Raw genomic sequence first — 20,000 nt, 5'->3', positions numbered from 1 at the left:
AACGTGAAGAGTATTGGTCCTAGCACAGAACCCTGAGGAACTCCATAACTTACTTCAGTATAAGTAGAAGAATCATTGTTGACATGGACAAACTGGAATCTGTCAGACAGATAGGATTCAAACCAGGTCTAATGCAGTTCCTTTAATCTTGATCTCACTTTCAAGTCTCTGTAGTAAAATATTATGATCAATAGTGTCAAATGCAGTTTTATGGGAGGTAGGAGATCATTGGTAACTTTAATCAGAGCCTTTTCTGCACTGTGATGAACTCTAAAACCTGACTGAAACTCTTCAAACAGACCATTCTTGTTTAAGTGGTCACACAACTGATTAGCAACAACTTTTTCTAGAATTTTGGAAATAAACGGAAGATTGGAGATTGGTCTATAGTTGGCTAAATCATCTGGATCTAGAGTGGCTTTCTTGAGTAAGGGCTTAATTACAGCAATCCTAAAAGACTGAGGCACATATCCTGTTAATAAAGATAAATTTATCTGGTTCAATATGGAGGTGTTTATTAATGGAAAAACTTCTTTGAGCAATTTAGTTGGGATTGGATCTAGAAGACAAGTTGACGTTTTAGATGCTGTAATTGTTGAAGAGAGCTCAGAATTCAGTAATACACAGGATAAGATGTTATAATCCCTTGTGCCAAAATCCCAGGCAAAACACATTTAGAGGCCCTGTTCAGCTAAGATAGAGATAGCTAAGATTCATATAATATGACAATTAACCTATAATCTACATAAACTAAGTAAAAGCTGCTGGCTTGTAAGCCCATTGAGCAGCATAGTTCAGACATTGTAAAACATTAACTAAACGCTGCTGGCTTGTATGGCCCGCTCAGCAGCTAACCATAGCTACCACGTAACAAGAAGACAACAGCAGTATGCAGCATGTCATTGGGGTTTTCAAGTGGGCACCTCCCTTCACCGATGTTTCGTTAAGTTAGGCCCACGACACCTCGAGAAGGCTTAACAGTGATTTCCAGCGTCCTGGAGTCACCCCCCTCCACACCGCCACTGCACAACCCTGTTTCCCTCACCATTCGATGTCTATCAACAGCTAATATAGTAACTAATAACCACGTAACAAAAACAAATCTACCATGATTCGCCCCGTTGATGCGGACTGAACCACGAGCCAAACAAACAAATCTACCATGATTCGCCCCGTTGATGCGGACTGAACCACGTAACAAACAAACAAATCTACCGTGATTCGCCCCGTTGATGCGGACTGAAACACGTAACAAAAACAAATCTACCGTGATTCGCCCCGTTGATGCGGACTGAACCACGAGCCAAACAAACAAATCTACCGTGATTCGCCCCGTTGATGCGGACTGAACCACGTAACAAACAAGCAAATCTACCGTGATTCGCCCCGTTGCTGCGGGCCGAAAACACGTAACAAACAAATCGCGTAATAAACAAATCGAGGCCTACACGCGGCCTTCCTTACCTTAGCTAGTTCCCCAGCTAGCATGCTTTCTGCGCACCCATAACCAGTCGCTCGCTCTCTCTGCTGCCCGGGACATGTTGCTAACCGCAGTCCTCTGGCTCCTTCCTCGTATGCCCAGCTCGCTCAGCAGAGCAATCACCGACTTTGCCACAAATCCACGGCAACCCACTTCTACCGGGCGGACATAAGCCTTCCATCCATTCTGCTCTGCATCTGCTGCTAACTCTGCATACTTAGCTCTTTTTCGCTCATTAGCCTCCTCAACTCTATCTTCCCACGGGACAGTCAGCTCTATGAAATAAACCACTTTCTCTGGCTCAGACCACAACAGCAGATCTGGCCGTAGTCGAGTGCTAACTATCTCAGCTGGAATAACCAGTTGTCCATTTAAATCCGCTCTCATCTGCCAGGCTCCTCCTACTCTTAGCTGTCCCGTGTTATGCCTGATGCCTGCTGGTCTAGCCTTTTCTCCCTCCCGTACAAACTTAATACATCTATTCTCTCTGTTAACGGCCATGGAATTTAAATTCACCCGTTTTTCCTCAATTGCAGCTGCTAAACATTTCAGTACCTGGTTGTGACGCCAGGTATAACGTCCTTGGGAAAGACTAACCTTACAACCTGTCAGAATATGTCTAAGCGTGCAGACACAAGTGCACAGTGGACAGGCATTATCCTCACCTACCCATTGGTTTAGGTTCTGGGGAGTTGGCAGCACATCATAAGTAGCCCCTAACATAAATCTAATTCTGCTAGCCTCCATGCTCCAAAGCTCTCTCCACTTCAACTTCCTTTTCTCCACACTCTCCCAGTTCACCCACTGACCCTGCTTAGCCTGCGACACTGCCTTCGAGCATCTAACTGCTTCCTCCTGCTTCTGTACTTCTTCCACTACCATCTTTCTCCTTTCCACTGCTGATGCCTTGCTCCACAGAGGTTTCCCTGCACACAGCCCTAGGCCTCCACGCCCTTGCTGTACATGACCTATGATATCTCTATGTTTAAGAGCTGCCTGTGCTTGCTGTACTGCCTCTTTTGCCTTCCACTTCCTCCCTGTCTTAATAGTAGGCGCTACACTCCTAACCACTGGATCCTTTGACTGAGTAAGAGTCATTTCCAGTCTAACTTTAGCACACTTAAACTCCTCTGTTAGGCTGGTAACTGGGAGCTCCAGAATGCCTTTCCCATACAAGGCTGTGTCACTTAAGCAGCGTGGGACACCAAGCCACTTTCTGATAAATGAATTAATCATTCTTTCTAACTTTTCTACCTTTGAAAGGGCAACCTCATACACCGTCAGCGGCCACATTAGCCGAGGCAGTAAACCAAATTGCCAGCACCACAATTTTAACTTCCCTGGTAGCCCTGACCGGTCTATGCTTGAAATGCCTTGAATCATTTCCTGCCTCAACCCTTCAAACTGCGCCTTATCACTAAGACTTGCATCATACCATCTTCCCAAGCTCTTCACTGGCTTTTCCAGCACTGTGGGAACTACCTCATCATTTATAACAAACTTCTTATCTACTACCTTTCCTTTAACAATAGAAATACTCCTAGATTTAATAGGCTTCACTTTCATCCTAGCCCACTGCAGGTTGCTATTTAGCTTATCCAGCAATCTTCTGGTACAAGGAGCGGTTGACGTTGCTGTCGTCATGTCGTCCATGTAGGCCCTGATTGGGGGGAGGCGAAGCCCTCCTTGCAGCCTTTCTCCACCTACCACCCATTTGGAAGCCCTAATAATAACCTCCATTGCCATTGTAAAGGCTAGTGGAGAGATTGTACACCCTGCCATAATGCCTACCTCCAGCTGCTGCCATGCTGTAGAGTACTCTGCTGTGGTAAAGCAGAGTTGAATGTCTAAAAAGTAGGCTTTGACTAAGTTTTTTATACTGCCTGGAACTCTAAAGAAGTCAAATGCTTCCCATAACAAACTATGCGGCACTGACCCAAAAGCATTAGCCAGGTCTAAGAATACAACATGCAGGTCTCTCTTCTCTTGCTTTGCTAACTGAATTTGGTGCCAAATCATGCTGGTGTGCTCTAAGCATCCAGAGAAGCCTGGGATCCCAGCCTTTTGCACCGACGTATCAACTAGTCTGTTTTTAACCAAGTAACTAGACAACCTCTGTGCCACAACACTGAAGAAAATCTTCCCCTCAACATTAAGCAGACTAATTGGTCTAAACTGGCTTATTTCCAATGAGTCCCTCTCTTTGGGAATAAAAATCCCCCCTGCCCTGCGCCATGCCTTGGGAATAACCTGTTTCTTCCATACTACTTTCATCAATTTCCACAGGAACCTCAGCACATCTGGTGCACTCTTATACAGCCGGTAGGGGACCCCATTAGGTCCCGGGGCTGAAGAGGCTCTTGCACGTCGTACCACTTCTTGAACCTCTTTCCACCTTAGTGGGCTGTCATCACACTGGCTAACTATTTCACCAATAGGTGGAATATCAGAGGGTAGTGCCAACTTTCTAAACCTGTCCGTATCTTTATGCACCTCCTCCAAGTACTCCTCAAGCCTCTCTCTTGGTACCGTGAGGCTACCATTCTTTTCCTTACTAAATAGTGACTTCACAAACCTAAATGGGTCCTTATAAAATGCTAATCTAGCTCGCTCTTTCCTTTTCCTATTTTTCCTAATGTTCTCCGCCCTTCTTAACGCTGCCAATCGCTTCCTAACATCTGCCTGTAAACAATCAATACCTTCCTTCTCTTCAGCTGTAGCTTTCCTCCACTGCTTCTTAAGGAGTCTCCTCTCCTGTACGAGCCTATCGATCTCTTGCTGACGCCTCGATCTAACCACCTGTCCCTCTTGTTTCTTCTGTTTCTCAACCACACCAAATCTTTCCTTACCATAACCATAAATAATATCTCCCATTTTCTCCAACTTACTCTCTGCCGTCCCTTTAAGTCTACCTAGTACACTAACCAAATCACTATTGATGTCCTCCCACTGCCTAATATCTGATGCACCTGGCCATTTGATCCTTGCTTTCTGACCGCTAATTTTCTCCCTTTTTGGCTGGCTGGCCTCTCTGTCTGCCTCAGTGCTTGTACCTGCCTCAACATTAGGGGTACTGATGTCCTGCGAACTGTGGGTTAACTCCTGTCGCTGGACTTCAACCGACTGACTTAATGCACTTCTTAAGAAGTAGCTATCAATGCGGGGTCCCTGTGTTCCCTCTGCCAAGCACTTTTTCCTCCCTTGGTGGATTCTGAGGCCCTTTACTGTTGTTATCTTTTGCCAGCCACACACACAAACCTGCTGCTTCTTTCCATCTCCATCTGAACTAGTAGCTTCCATTAACGTGCCTTGCCTACTCGGTGTCAAATTCATTCCTGGGTCAAAAGCCGTGTCAGTCCAAACTGAGTCATCTTCCGCCCCTGCTCTCGCTGACTCTAGGGGTATTTTATCATTAGTCGTCTTTGTAGCAAGTTAGGGTGTAGCCCATGGCTTATTAAAGCCTGGGCTACTGCCACAATGAGCAGCTAACCCATTGTAGCCCCGGTGGGGACTGTTCCCTCCTGTCAGCTGTCTTTCCATGCTGTCACTAGGTCTTTCCCTAGTTGTGAGCTGCACTATTCGCAACAGTCACTAGCCTAGGCTAGATATAGCATTCAGTAATACACAGGATAAGATGTTATAATCCCTTGTGCCAAAATCCCAGGCAAAACACATTTAGAGGCCCTGTTCAGCTAAGAGACCCTACCTAACCTATGGTCATATAATATGACAATTAACCTATAATCTACATAAACTAAGTAAAAGCTGCTGGCTTGTAAGCCCATTGAGCAGCATAGTTCAGACATTGTAAAACATTAACTAAACGCTGCTGGCTTGTATGGCCCGCTCAGCAGCTAACCATAGCTACCACGTAACAAGAAGACAACAGCAGTATGCAGCATGTCATTGGGGTTTTCAAGTGGGCACCTCCCTTCACCGATGTTTCGTTAAGTTAGGCCCACGACACCTCGAGAAGGCTTAACAGTGATTTCCAGCGTCCTGGAGTCACCCCCCTCCACACCGCCACTGCACAACCCTGTTTCCCTCACCATTCGATGTCTATCAACAGCTAATATAGTAACTAATAACCACGTAACAAAAACAAATCTACCATGATTCGCCCCGTTGATGCGGACTGAACCACGAGCCAAACAAACAAATCTACCATGATTCGCCCCGTTGATGCGGACTGAACCACGTAACAAACAAACAAATCTACCGTGATTCGCCCCGTTGATGCGGACTGAAACACGTAACAAAAACAAATCTACCGTGATTCGCCCCGTTGATGCGGACTGAACCACGAGCCAAACAAACAAATCTACCGTGATTCGCCCCGTTGATGCGGACTGAACCACGTAACAAACAAGCAAATCTACCGTGATTCGCCCCGTTGCTGCGGGCCGAAAACACGTAACAAACAAATCGCGTAATAAACAAATCGAGGCCTACATGCGGCCTTCCTTACCTTAGCTAGTTCCCCAGCTAGCATGCTTTCTGCGCACCCATAACCAGTCGCTCGCTCTCTCTGCTGCCCGGGACATGTTGCTAACCGCAGTCCTCTGGCTCCTTCCTCGTATGCCCAGCTCGCTCAGCAGAGCAATCACCGACTTTGCCACAAATCCACGGCAACCCACTTCTACCGGGCGGACATAAGCCTTCCATCCATTCTGCTCTGCATCTGCTGCTAACTCTGCATACTTAGCTCTTTTTCGCTCATTAGCCTCCTCAACTCTATCTTCCCACGGGACAGTCAGCTCTATGAAATAAACCACTTTCTCTGGCTCAGACCACAACAGCAGATCTGGCCGTAGTCGAGTGCTAACTATCTCAGCTGGAATAACCAGTTGTCCATTTAAATCCGCTCTCATCTGCCAGGCTCCTCCTACTCTTAGCTGTCCCGTGTTATGCCTGATGCCTGCTGGTCTAGCCTTTTCTCCCTCCCGTACAAACTTAATACATCTATTCTCTCTGTTAACGGCCATGGAATTTAAATTCACCCGTTTTTCCTCAATTGCAGCTGCTAAACATTTCAGTACCTGGTTGTGACGCCAGGTATAACGTCCTTGGGAAAGACTAACCTTACAACCTGTCAGAATATGTCTACGCGTGCAGACACAAGTGCACAGTGGACAGGCATTATCCTCACCTACCCATTGGTTTAGGTTCTGGGGAGTTGGCAGCACATCAAGATCTACTGGGGAGAAGGATTCCAGATATTGATAAGGTCTTATATAAGTTTTTAATGTCACTGTACTTACATCTTTGACAGCTGGAGAAAGGATGTCTTGAATGTTTTCTCTAATGCCAACAATTTTATTAGTAAAGAAGCTGATGAAGTCATTACTACTGAGGGCTAAATGAATAGATGGCTCAACAGAGCTGTGGCTCTTTGTCAGCCTGGCTACAGTGCTGAAAAGAAATCTGGGGTTGTTCTTGTTTTCTTCTATTAATGATGAATAATATCCTGTTCTAATATTACCGAGAACTTTTTGTTAAGTTGTTAAACTATCTTTCCAGTCTATGCGATGTTGGTTATTAAAGTGTTTTGTGAGGGAACAGAACAGAAAGAAGTGTTCTTCTGTCTAGCATACCAGATACGGGGTGGTCTACCGCTTTGCTGCAGCTTTGCTCACTAGATAAGATGCACCACACTCTTATTTCACCTTGTAGAAACCAGTTAAAGCCGGCCTCGGCTACACATGGAAAACTACTGATACACGAAAGTCAGCGCTCCTCCTATTGTCCTCGGGTGGAGCCCAGATAGAATAAAACTTCTGTGCACACATATTTGGGGGCTTCTCCTTTTCTACCCATAAGGTGGTTAAGCTGAAGTCTCAGCGCTGACTCTGTATCTATTCTCTGCTGCTAAATAAACTGTCAATTGGAGAGAAGTTGTCGGGTGGTCTATTCATAGTCACACTAACCTTTCCAATAGGTAAAAAGAACCTGGGCTGAAGGAGAGGGAAAAATTCCTCCTTCGACAGCGAACTTCTTCAGAATTAGTGGAATGTTAAATTCTTTCTAGCTTTCCGACTGCTTGTTTTGAACAGCGCAACTGTGAATTATACCAGGGAGCTATCCGATTCATGACCTTCTTTTTCAGAGGAGCAACTAAGTTTAGAGTTGTACTAAGTGATGCTGCAGTGCCATTAGAAAACATCTAAGGAGTTTGTAGAAACTACTTAAACAGGGTTAAGAACTGTCCAATACATTATTAAAAACTGGATGGAGAGTGGGGAACCATTGTCTTCCAGGAAGACATGATCAGCGATCACTTAAATGTTTGGTGAAATCAAAGAAAAACAGCAGCAGAATTCAGGGCTATGTTTAATAGTGAAAGTAAGAGCATTTCCACACATACAATGTAAAGGGAACTCAAGAGATTGGGACTGAACAGCTGTGTAGCCTTAAGAAAACCACTAATCAGTGAAGCTAACTGGAACAAAAGGCTTTTCTTTGCTAGGGAGCATAAAGATTGGACTCTGGAGCAATGGAAGAAGGTCATGTGGTCTGATGAGTCCAGATTTACCCCGTTTCAGAGTGATGGGGGCATCAGGGTAAGAAGAGAGGCAGATGAAGTGATGCACCCATCATGCCTAGTGTCTACTGTACAAGCCTGTGGGGGCAGTGCTATGATCTGGGGTTGCTGCAGTTGCTCAGGTCTAGGTTCAGCAACATTATGTGTCCAAAGAATGAGGTCAGCTGACTACCTGAATATACTGAATGACCAGGTTATTCTATCAATGGATTTTTTCTTCCCTGATGTTCACGGGCATATTCCAAGATGACAATGCCAGGATTCATGGGGCTCAGATTGTGAAAGAGTGGTTCAGGGAGCATGAGACATCATTTTCACACATGGATTGGCCACCACAGAGTCCAGACCTTAACCCCAGTGAGAATCTTTGGGATGTGCTGGAGAAGGCTTTGTGCAGTGGTCAGACTCTCCCATCATCAATACAAGATCTTGGTGAAAAATTAATGCAGCACTGGATGGAAATAAATCTGGTGACATTGATGATTATTGAAACAATGACACAGAGAATGTGTGCTGTAATCAAAGCTAAAGGACGTCCAATGAAATATTTGAGTGGGTGAGCTTTTGTGACATTTTTTTGGCCAGGCAGTATATTGTTTAATGTTTGTTCATTCTTTGTTTGATTCATGTCAATCTAAATACTCAAAGGGGGATTGTAATGGAAAATTTTCACACAGCCAATTCACATCGTTTACATGCTGCTTTAAACTAGAAGTCTATTGAGGTATATGACATAAAGTTCAATTCAATTCAATTCAATTTTATTTATATAGCGTCAATAACAATACAAATCGTCTCAAGACGCTTTACAAAAACCCGGCCTGAAACCCCCAGAGCAAGCCTGAAGGCAACGGTGGCAAGGAAAAACTCCCTTTTAACAGGAAGAAACCTCAAGTTGAAACCAGATGTTTACACATGCACTGTGTTAAAAGACACAAACCTTTTTTCCTCACTGTCTGAAGTTAAATCAGACTAAATCAGTTAGGATTACTAAAATTATTTCTATTTGCTAAATGCCACAATAATGAGAAAGAATTTCTTGGAGAATGTTTTATTACTTTTTAAAAAGTCAGTAGTTTACATACATTTCCTTAGTATTTGGTAGCATTGCCTTTAAAACTGTATGACTTGGGTCAAACATTTTGGATATCCTTCCACAAGCTTCTCACAATAGTCTGCTGGTATTCTGGTCCATTCTTCTGACAGAACTTGTGTAACTGAGTCAGGGTTATAGGCCACCTCGCTCTCACACGCCTTTTCAGATCTGCCCACAAATTTTCTATGGGATTGAGATCGGGGCTTTGTGATGGCCACTCCAAAACATTGATTTTGTTGTCCTTAAGCCACTTTGTAACTACTTTGGCAGTATGCTTAGGGTCATTGTCCATTTGGAAGACCCATTTGTGCCCAAGCTTTAACGTCCTGGCTGATGTCTTGAGATGTTGGTTCAATATTACCACTAGCCCACATAATGTTCTTTCCTCATGATGCCATCTATTTTATGAAGTGCACCAGTTCCTCCTGCGGCAAAACAGCCCCACAACATGCTGCTACCACCCCCATACTTCACAGTTGGAATGGTGTTCTCAGGCTTACAAGCTTCCCCCTTTTTCCTCCAAATGTAACGATGGTCATTATGGCCGAACAGTTCCACTTTAGTTTCATCAGACCACAGGACATGTCTCCAAAAATTAAGGTCTTTGTCCCTGTGTGCATTTGCAAACTGTAAACTGGCTTTTTTATGTTGCTTTTGGAGTAATTGCTTCTTCCTCGCTGAGTGGCCTTTCAGCCCATGTTGGTACAGGACTCGTTTCACTGTGGAGAATGACACTCTCTTACCAGCTTCAGCCATCATCTAGACAAGGGCTTTAGCTTTTGTTAAGGGGTTGATTCGCACGTTTCAGACCAAAACTCGTTCATCTCTGTGACACAGAACCCGTCTCCTTCCTGAGCAGTATGATGGCTGGACATTCCCATGGTGTCTATACTTGCATATAATTGTTTGAACAGGTGAACGTGGTACCTTCAAGCATCTGGAAATTGTATCCAAGGACGAACCAGTCTTGTGGAGCACCACAATTCTCTTCCTGATATCTTGGCTGATTTCTTTTGATTTTCCCATGATGTCAAACAAGGACGCAGTGTGTTTAAGGTGTAGCCTTAAAATACATCCACAGGTGTGGCTCCAATTAACTCAAATGTTGTCTGTTAACCTATCAGCAGTTTCCAAAGCCATGACATCATCATCAGGGCTTTCCTTCATCGTTAAAAGACATAGTAATCTTTGTGTATGTAAACTTCTGACTTTGAAGAAAGTAATAAAAAAATTCTCTGAGAAATTGTCTCTCATTATTGTGGCATTTAGATAATCTTAGTAATCCCAACTGACCTAAAACAGGAGAGGTTTTGTCTGATTTAACTTCAGACAGTGAGAAAAAATGTTTGTCTTTTAAGACAGTGTATGTAAACATCTGGTTTCAAATGTATGTTTTGTATTGTATTCTTGGAAGACAGCTAAAAGGAGAAACAAAGTGAGATCCAGTACATAAGAAGCATAAAACACATCTGCATTGTGAACTTCTTGCTTATTGGCCACTCAAAATGCTTGATGCTTCGTTTGTGCAGTGAGCCCATCTGCAGATGCCGAATTAAACACAGAAAGACCAGTGTAATCTGATTTCTTATTTTCAAACAGAAATCTGCTGCAACAGCACTATCAGAATGATACAGCCTGTTCTCAACTAAGTATAACAATAATTAAAGCTTGAAACCTCCTACGACTAAGAATATCTATGATAAAGACACAGAAGCAGTAAAACTCTAAAAACCCAGCTGTAAGAAAAAATGTACAAGGTAATAATAAATACATTAAGCAAACATATTTCATGAGTGCAATACATGAATATAAAAAATTGTAACAAAAACAGCTGGTCCAAACAAACGAGACCAAAGACTTCAACAGACAATCACCGGAAAAATTAAACATTATTTAAACGCAGGTTGAAAATGAAGTCCAGGAACTAACATCTGGCCTTGGATCCCAGGCTGGCTATTTTAGTTTTAGTTCATTTGGCTCTGGAAGAACATTTGAAAGACTACTCTGTTTTATACTGTAAACATTACCCAGGACACTTTCAGGGTTCCTTCAAAGATGGAATATTAACAACAACGTCACAAACCCGGAGGAACCCTGTTATTTAATGGTTTTTGAATCTCTTGAGGTTCCAAGAAGTTCCTACACAAAAGTTTAATGAAACTTGACAGTTCTTCTGGGTACTGACAAGATTGGTGCGGAATCTGAATCCTGAATTTTCAAAAAAATGATTACTGAACCCAGTTAGAGATTTACAACGGATTTTAAACTGAAATTTGTATTACTATTTTTCATTTAAATGTGGAGTTGCTTGCAGAGCTTTCGTGTAGTGGCTCATGGTTAACGGGATGTGTCACTTAAATATTATGAAGCTACAGTAGAAGTTTTGTCTGTATTCACAGTGTCACCAAATCACAATCAACATCTTATCCATGATTAAACCTCTAAATATATGATTTCAGTTAACTAGTAGTAGTTGTCATATAAGAATCATCTACACACAGAAATCATTCAAGCAAAAAAAAAAAAACATGTGCATATTAACAGTAATACACCCTGAGATTATTTTTTTCATCATGATTGACAAGACAATGCATCCCTGATTCTCGTAATTATCACATTTATCAACACTGGAATATTTTAACTTTTATATAACGCTTGGAAGCAGTTCTGACTGATGCAGCTTTTTGGGATCATCTTTCTTGCAGAGAGCAGCTGCTGCTGACACTCAGCATACTGTCCTAGTTCTTGGGGGTTTGAGTCCAGCTTACTTAGAAGGATAATTCTGGTTGACTGGAAGCTTCTGTATGCCATCTCCATTTCCCTCAGCCTCTTTGAGTCAAAGCATCACACAGCAAAAATTAAGGAAGTGCACTGAGTTATATATTAAAGAAGATGGTGACTTTCAGCCACCTAGAAGATAAGCATTGAGACATTCTGTGATGAACATGAAAGATAACTATGTTCTGCTCCTCTGGTCATAAGTCTCCATTAAAAATACCCGTAATCCAGGAGAAGCTGTCCTCCACCCTGCTGCTACACTCCACTCTTCTCCTTTATCCAGCTGCGGTATTTGGTAACTCGGGTGTAGATGCCAGGTTTGTTCCTGCGAGCGCAACCATCGCCCCAGCTCACCACTCCGGCAAGAAAGACCCGTCCACTGGGGCCGGTGACAGACAGGGGCCCGCCAGAGTCACCCTGAGAAAGCCAGACAGACATTAAAGCACATGAGGGTATGTTCATGCAGGACAATGAGGCCTGTCACATAAACATCAATCACTTTGGAGTATTAAATGTGTATTATGTCCATATTATATCTTTATATCTTTACTCTGTGAAGCGACTGCTACAATGGCTCTCTCACTAATCACTCAAGACAAATTCACCTAACAAAATGAGTATTTGAATTGTATGCCACTTTATATTATAAATGGCACTCATGTCGGCTTTAGTGGGAGTAGTGGTAAGAGGTGCAGCTTGGGACTGAGGGGTCCCAGGTTTGCCTCCCACCATGTCCATGGCTGAAGTGCCCTGAGCAAGTATCTAACCCCCAAATTGCTCCCTGGGCGCGGTCCTTAAAGGCCGCAGCCCTCTGCTCCAACTGTAAACACTACTGTGTGAATGATGGGATGGGTCAAAATGCAGAGAGATGATTTCCCCTTGTGGGATCAATACAATATCCAAAAAAAAAAAATTTGATTTATATTGTATAAAATAAATATGTTTCTAGTTGCTGAAACCTGAACAGAGCTCTGAGCTACAGAAGCTGGTTTATTAGGATATTTGTCCCACCTCCTCATGTATTAATTGAGTGATTAGTTTGTACCTGACAGGCATCCACGCCTCCTCGGAGGACTCCTGCACATATCATCCTGTCAGTGACCTCATCACTCATCAGGGTCTTGCACACTGTGCTGTTGATGATCCGAACCTGCGCCTTCTGCAAGACGGTCGCCCCGACACCTGACAAGAAGATCACAACTTAGACAGCAGGTGGATGGATGATAACAATAATGTCTTATCTTAGAATCTGAATTACACAAACATTACTTGTATGTCCATGTTTTGATTGAATCTTTGAAACTGTAAGCGAGGAGATCGAGTTACTTATCACTCAGATCTTCCACTTTATCTCAGACCAAGAGGAACTTTGAGGTATGAAGCAGCAGTTTCTCACCCCCTTCCCTTGTGGCTCCCCAGCCAGTGATCCACGCCTCTCGGCCTGCTGGGAATTCATATGTGTGGGAGGGAAGACAGATGGGCCAGATGTTCTGGTTGAGGTCGACGTCAGAGTCCAGCTCCATCAGAGCAATATCGTTGTCGTAGGTGACAGAGTTGTAGTCCTGGTGAGCAATGATCCGCTTCACATTTCTCCTTACCGTCCACTCATTGGTCTGACTCTGCACATGCAGCCCCAAAAAGGCCTCCCACTGGTCAGCCTGCGAGTACCTGCATCAATAATGAATTCAACCATTCAATACATTTACTCGCAGAAAACATGAGTTCAGTCGTGAATATGAAAACAGCTCTGCTCCTCTGTGTTCAAACTGAAGTGGAGACAGGAAGCCTTTTTATTTTGTAGCTGCTGTTTTTAGGCAGCTGAGATACATTTATATTTGATCCAACTGAAAACACAAACCTGACTCATTCCACCTGCTCCTCACCCTTAAACATCAACCTGCATTCCAAACTCGATGAATAAATGATTGCTCTGAATATAGTCTAATGTAGTAATTCACATGAACAAGTTCCTACTTGTTGGGTCCATTGTCCTGGACGCAGTGGGCGGCAGTCAGCAACCAGCGGCGACTCAACACTGAAGCTCCACACACATGTCCCGTTCCCTTGATTTGGAGGCTGACCTGCCAGGGCCACTCGCCCTCTCTCGAAGTCTCACCACCCACGATGCGAGAGCTGCGGAACGGCCGCATCCCACACTCTGAAAAGAATAAACTGGTTAAAGTTACTGAAAACAGTTAACATCACTCTGCAGTCTGCTGTGTGTGTGGTGAACGTACGGCAGTTGGCCTCGTCAGAACCGTCCGCACAGTCCTGCTCTTCATCACACTCTGGGTTCAGTTTGCTGATACAGCGTCCATCCTTGCAGCGGAAGGTGAACTCCGAGCACTGTTGCAACACCAGAGCTAAACGGAAGGAAACGCAACATCAGCACCAACCCACAAAAATAACACACCTCGAGTGTTAAAAGCAAGTCTGCACTGTTTCCAAGAGACGGATTATACAACATCCTGAAGATATCTCGTTTGAACGATACAGATGTTAAGGCTGAAACAGATTATCAAATTGCTCATTGGAAAATGTCGGACTCATACCTCTCGACAACAGCTGCTGATTTATGTAGCTTGTAGAGGTGTAACGGTACACACAAGTCACGGTTTGGTAGGATTTTCAGTGTGGGGGTCACAGTTCAGTACAGGTTTGGTACAATGGGAAAAAAGCAACAAAAACTCACACATGTATAAAACTAGCTTAATTCATTTATTCTGAACAGACACCAATAGACTGAAAAAACTAAAAACCACCTCCTGTTCTAAAAGTAAAAACTAGAATAAAACATCAAACAAATGCATTAGGAGGGTTCTCATAACATTCATTCATTTTGTTCATACAGAGGAAAAGAAAAAGCACAATTTCTTGTAGGGATAAACTGAGGTAGTCAGGTAGCAACTGGCAACTTTGGTAACTTCATTAGAAGAAACTAACTCAACTAACTTGTTGCACACACGTTTTTTTTTCCTCGTACCAGTGACAGACATATCGGGGTGATGCCGTCTTATGTGCGTTAGCATGTTTGATGTGTTTCCAGTGACGTACTGCACCTCCGCCAAACATCGTCAGCAGACGGTCTTTGTCCGGTCCACCACTCGCGTGCTATCACCATTATGTTGCACCGGGAAACCAAAGTGTTCCCACACTGGTGATTGAAGCCGGCGGCTCTTCCAACTCCACACTTCTCTTAGTACATCCTTCCATGCGCCACACCATTACATTTCTTCTTCGTCTGTCTTTCTTCTTCTGAAGGCTAATAACGTTAGCTGGCAGCTTTTAGGCTCAATACTGCCACCGGGACTGAAGGGAGGACTCGACTTTTTCTTTTTTCTGTTATTTAATAGGCTACTCACTCAGATGTATTCGCCTGATGACTGCGTGCACCGAACCGTGACGCCCGTACCGTGACACCGCGGGACGAATACAAATACCGTTACACCCCTAGTAGCTTACATCAAAACACTGACTTGATTCATTAGACATTTACTGAAGTTTTATAACTCACCGCTCTTATGAGATGAACTAAAAGAAAATTTACACTGAGAAGTTTATCATCTCACTTAGTGTTAGTTGCTGAAGCGTATTAGCTAACCCTAACCAAGACCCTCTGCTAACACCAACGATCACAACTCAAAAGAATTATCTGAAGTAAATCTCATTTCATTTCTTGGTTAGCAGTAATGTGTCTTGTATGACAGAAAAATAAAAAGATTTTAGTGAAAATGATTATTATACAGACTTTTCAAATAATTAATTTCAGCATCCCTGCTTACATCTTTCACATTTGGACTCATCAGATCCGTCGCCACAGTCGTTTTTCCCGTCACATCTCATCTTCTCTGAGACACAGCGGCCGTTTTTGCAAGAAAACTCTCCTTTACATTTTACTGCAAACAGAAACACCAGCAGCTGTGAGATCCTCAAAGAACACTTTCTTACATTCAACCACCCTGAAGTCTTTTTACTCAAAGCTCTAATGAACAAGTCAATGTTTTCACCCAGACTGCTGATATTCTGTCTTCCCTCCTGATTCAACATTTGCATTTACAGGATTTGATTGAGTTCTTGACAGTTGACTCACCACAGGTTTCTTCATCTGTATTGTCTCCACAGTCGTCAATGCCATCACACTGCCAGAATTTAGGTTTACAGTGACCGTTTTTACACTTCATCTGAGTCGCCTCACACGCTGTTCAAAGACAAACCAACTGTTACTGGTGATTCTCTTTACAAGAAAAAACATCTCCACAGATGTTTGACTCACTGCAGTTGACCTCGTCGCTGTCGTCTCCACAGTCGCTCCAGCCATCACACTGCAGAGTCCTGTTGATGCAAAGGTTGTTGCTGCACTGGAACCTTCCCGGACAAGCTGATCAATGCCATCAGACAATCAGGACAAAATTGAGGAAGGGAGTAGAATCTAAAAACTGCTGATTAGCTTTAAAAATGACTGCAGCCCTTAAATGAAACAGAAAAAACATCTGTCTTACGATTGGTTGGGATGAAGGCTTCATACTCAGCGGTGAAACCCTGGTAAACGTAGGATGAGTCTGAGTTGAACTTGATGGTCATCTGGTTGCTTTTGCTGGTGATCACTTTGCTTTTTAAACTGTGGCCACACAGCCTGCAGCAGAGAGAGACGGCAGGTAAAGCTTCAACTAATCAATACAGGACAATGACCCTCAGTAGATCCATCAGGAGTCATCACATGATTTTATGACGTGAAACAGAAACAAGAAATCCTGACCTTTGATTGTCGACTTCTACGTAATCATCGGAACACTGTTTACTTTCATTTCCCACTGAGAATGTGTTGAACTGAATCTTCACAAACTTGTCTGTCGCGACCTGAAACAGAAAAGTGATTATGAAATCCCACATGAAATTAAACTGAAACAGAGACAATAATAATAAATGAAACTAAAAATAACAATAACAATAATAATAATATTTCTGACAGTAAAGTCAGAGTCTCAGTGATATCTGCGGAGTTTGTCTTTTTAATGAAATGTTCTGTAAATGAAGATTGAACCGAGCAGGAAAAGAGAAATTCTCCAAGCCACTGGTGATTCTTGTGCCATCAGAAGATCTAATATGACCATAACCATGATAAGCATTAAACCTGTCAAACATTATACACATTATAAATTTGGGCTTTCCACTAAATCAAATTTTAATGAGCTGTGAAAACAGAAAATACAGAAGGGGCTTTGTAGCAGCTACAATGGACTTTTCTGGTGGTGGTGATGAATCCGTTCTTTCTGAGTAGGTATACATCAAGTAACTCAGTGGTGTCAATAAAGACTGGAAAAAATGACTGTTCCCCCTCTTCTTCTGTTCTCTTTCATTAGATATGATTGCCACATTATCAGGACATCGTTGCGAATAAAGTTCTATAGTGATTGATGTTTTGATGGAAACTCATAAATTTGTTTAGTTTTCATGGAAACAGTTCATCGGTGATCACTACGACCGATCAATCTAAAGATGTAGTGATCAGGCAAACGTAGCTAGTGTGATCAAGATAGCATATGGATGTGAGCATTTAGCTGTCATTCAATAAAAAGGGTCAGGTTACAGAAGAGGAAGAAAGACTTCAGTTAATTTATGGCAAGGTTTCTACATTCCTGCTCTCATAGGATGAATCTTTTTATAGTCACTATCAGACCTTTCTTGACAGAGGAGGAACCCTTTGCATTTAAACAGTCCCATGATTATTCTCATTAGATCAATAAATAAGGAGGTGGAGTTACCTGGATGCTCCAAACACACGAGGTCCGTGGAGGGTAGTTGGACGGAAAGAAAGGTGAAGAGAGAAAGCCTTTGTCTGCAGTCAGTGAACCTCCACACTCTGAACAAGACACATGGCCAACATGTTAGATCTTCCACAGACAAATCAAATCACACTCACCTTAAGTGATTGAGAGTGACTGAAGACACTAAAGGACAGAACAGTCTGAATGTCTTCCCAATTATTCTGTTCCAGATGATCAGCATTACATTATAGTATATAGAAAAGTCGCATTAAAACAAGTGCGCTACAGACTAAATCATCAATAATAACAACCAAGATAACGATCAACGTCGTTATCCAAGTACAACTTGGATAACGACCAAGATGGTGGCGCGAGAACATCGCGCGGCTCAGCGTCTCCCCAGTTTTTGCAGTTTTGCTGTATTATTCCTGCTCATCTCGGGTCTGTTTGGTCAAAACAGCTGTGCCTTTACATCCTACACCCGACATGAGCTTTTGGACATCGGATTACGCTCCTCGGACACTTTTATCACCGATCTCCCATCTATCCCTGAGATCGCCAGAACACCGGTGGCTTCGCACTCTACCCGGCCGGGCAGAAGTGCTCGCAGGCGGCGCAGAGATCGTAAACAAAAGCGAGGGAAACGCAGAGGGCTAAAAGCTAAGCTAAGACTAACACCACACCGGCTCCCCTTGCCCAGCATCTTCCTCGCTAATGTGCGGTCTTTGGCAAACAAGATGGACGAGATACGACTACGCCTCACCCACAGTAAGAGACTTTTGGACTGTAATATCATGATTCTCACCAAAACATGGTTACACGGACAGTGCTATCGAGCTAGCCGGACGCTACACACACCGGGCGGATAGATCAGCTGATGACTCCGGCAAGACCAGAGGCAGAGGTTTGTGCATATATGTCAACAAGGCTTGGTGTACGGACTCTGTTACTCTTGGAAGCCACTGCTCAGCTAACCTGGAGTTTCTCATGGTTAAGTGTAGACCTTTCTATCTGCCACGGGAATTCACATCCACCATCATCATTGCTGCTTATATTCCACCGGATGCTAATGCTAAGATCGCAATGAACGAACTTTATGCGGCCATTAGTAAACAACAGACTGATCACCCGGAGGCTGCTTTTATTGCCCAAATTCCACCAGCATGTTTCCTGCCACACCAGAGGTAACAAGACTTTGGACCATGTTTACACAAACATGGCCGCCGCTTACACCGCGACCCCCCTCCCCCACATCGGACAGTCAGATCACCTTTCATTGTTCCTCACCCCCAAATATTACCCCTCATCAACCGTGTCAGGCCATCAGTGAGGACCATCAGATGGCATCCCAGGACGTGTGCTCAGAGCATGTGCCGAGCAGCTCACCGGGATCTTCACGGACATTTTCAACCTGTCCCTCGCCCAAGCAGCTGTGCCAACATGTTTCAAAGCGACATCCATCGTGCCAGTTCCAAAACACTCCAACCCGTAGCACTCACACCCATCATTATGAAGTGCTTCGAGCGACTGGTCCTGGCGCACCTGAAGGACTCCCTCCCTCCCACACTGGACCCACACCAGTTTGCCTACCGCAGCAACAGGAGCATAGATGATGCAGTCTCCACAGCTCTGCACTCTGTGCTCTCACACCTGGACAATAACCACACCTATGCACGATTGCTGTTTGCTGACTTCAGCTCGGCATTCAACACTGTCATCCCCTCCAAGTTAATCACCAAACTTGGAGCCCTGGGCACCGACACCTCCCTCTGTAACTGGATCATGGACTTTCTGACCAACAGACCACAACACGTGAGGTCAGGCCACATCTGCTCCACCACTGTCACACTCACAGGTGTGCCACAAGGCTGTGTGCTGAGCCCCTTTCTCTACTCCCTCTTCACCCACAACTGCAGACCTGTGCATGGATCCACAGCAATACCACACGCTGCTTCTGCACCGTGTGGTATTGCTGTTTACAGAGTGTTAGCGTCGCTCAACTTCCAAAAAACGTTCTGTTTATTGCGGGGAATTCTTACGTATCTTCAACCACCTGTCCTCTATAGCTACTTTTTGAACCACACACACACTCTCTCTCTCTTCTAATCAACTTTGTCTGCTAACGTTAGCGAATTAACATGGCTTCTCCCTCTGCTTCCTCTTCTCTCTCCTGCATCTCGTGCCACATGTTTAGTTACTCCTCTGCCTCCTTTAGTGGTAATGGTATGTGTAACAAATGTAGTTTATTCGCAGCACTGGAGGCGAGGCTTTCCGAATTGGAAGCACGGTTCCGCACCATTGAAAAACAACCAGCAGCTAGCCAGGGCCCTGTAGCCGGTG

The 20,000-nt window shown here is 43.8% G+C and overlaps 1 protein-coding gene across 1 annotated transcript; it reads right to left on the bottom strand.

Annotated features, from left to right (window-relative positions):
• Positions 1 to 6,801: 6,801 nt before the first annotated feature.
• Positions 6,802 to 17,755, bottom strand: LOC311509968 (suppressor of tumorigenicity 14 protein-like; the record flags this gene model as incomplete). The annotated part of the gene is made up of 11 exons (XM_084575425.1): positions 6,802 to 12,312; positions 12,941 to 13,077; positions 13,292 to 13,563; positions 13,870 to 14,053; positions 14,133 to 14,258; positions 15,678 to 15,791; positions 15,986 to 16,093; positions 16,169 to 16,273; positions 16,395 to 16,528; positions 16,652 to 16,752; positions 17,658 to 17,755. Coding segments are annotated over 11 exons (1,541 nt in total), but the record flags the coding sequence as incomplete, so codon positions are not given.
• Positions 17,756 to 20,000: the final 2,245 nt, after the last annotated feature.

The sequence above is a fragment of the Chelon labrosus genome (assembly GCF_963514085.1).
Source record: "Chelon labrosus genome assembly, contig: SCAFFOLD_158, whole genome shotgun sequence".
Taxonomy (NCBI): Eukaryota; Metazoa; Chordata; class Actinopteri; order Mugiliformes; family Mugilidae; genus Chelon; species Chelon labrosus.
The sequence above is the reverse complement of the archived record's forward strand: the minus strand, read 5'-3'. Positions and strand labels throughout refer to the sequence as shown.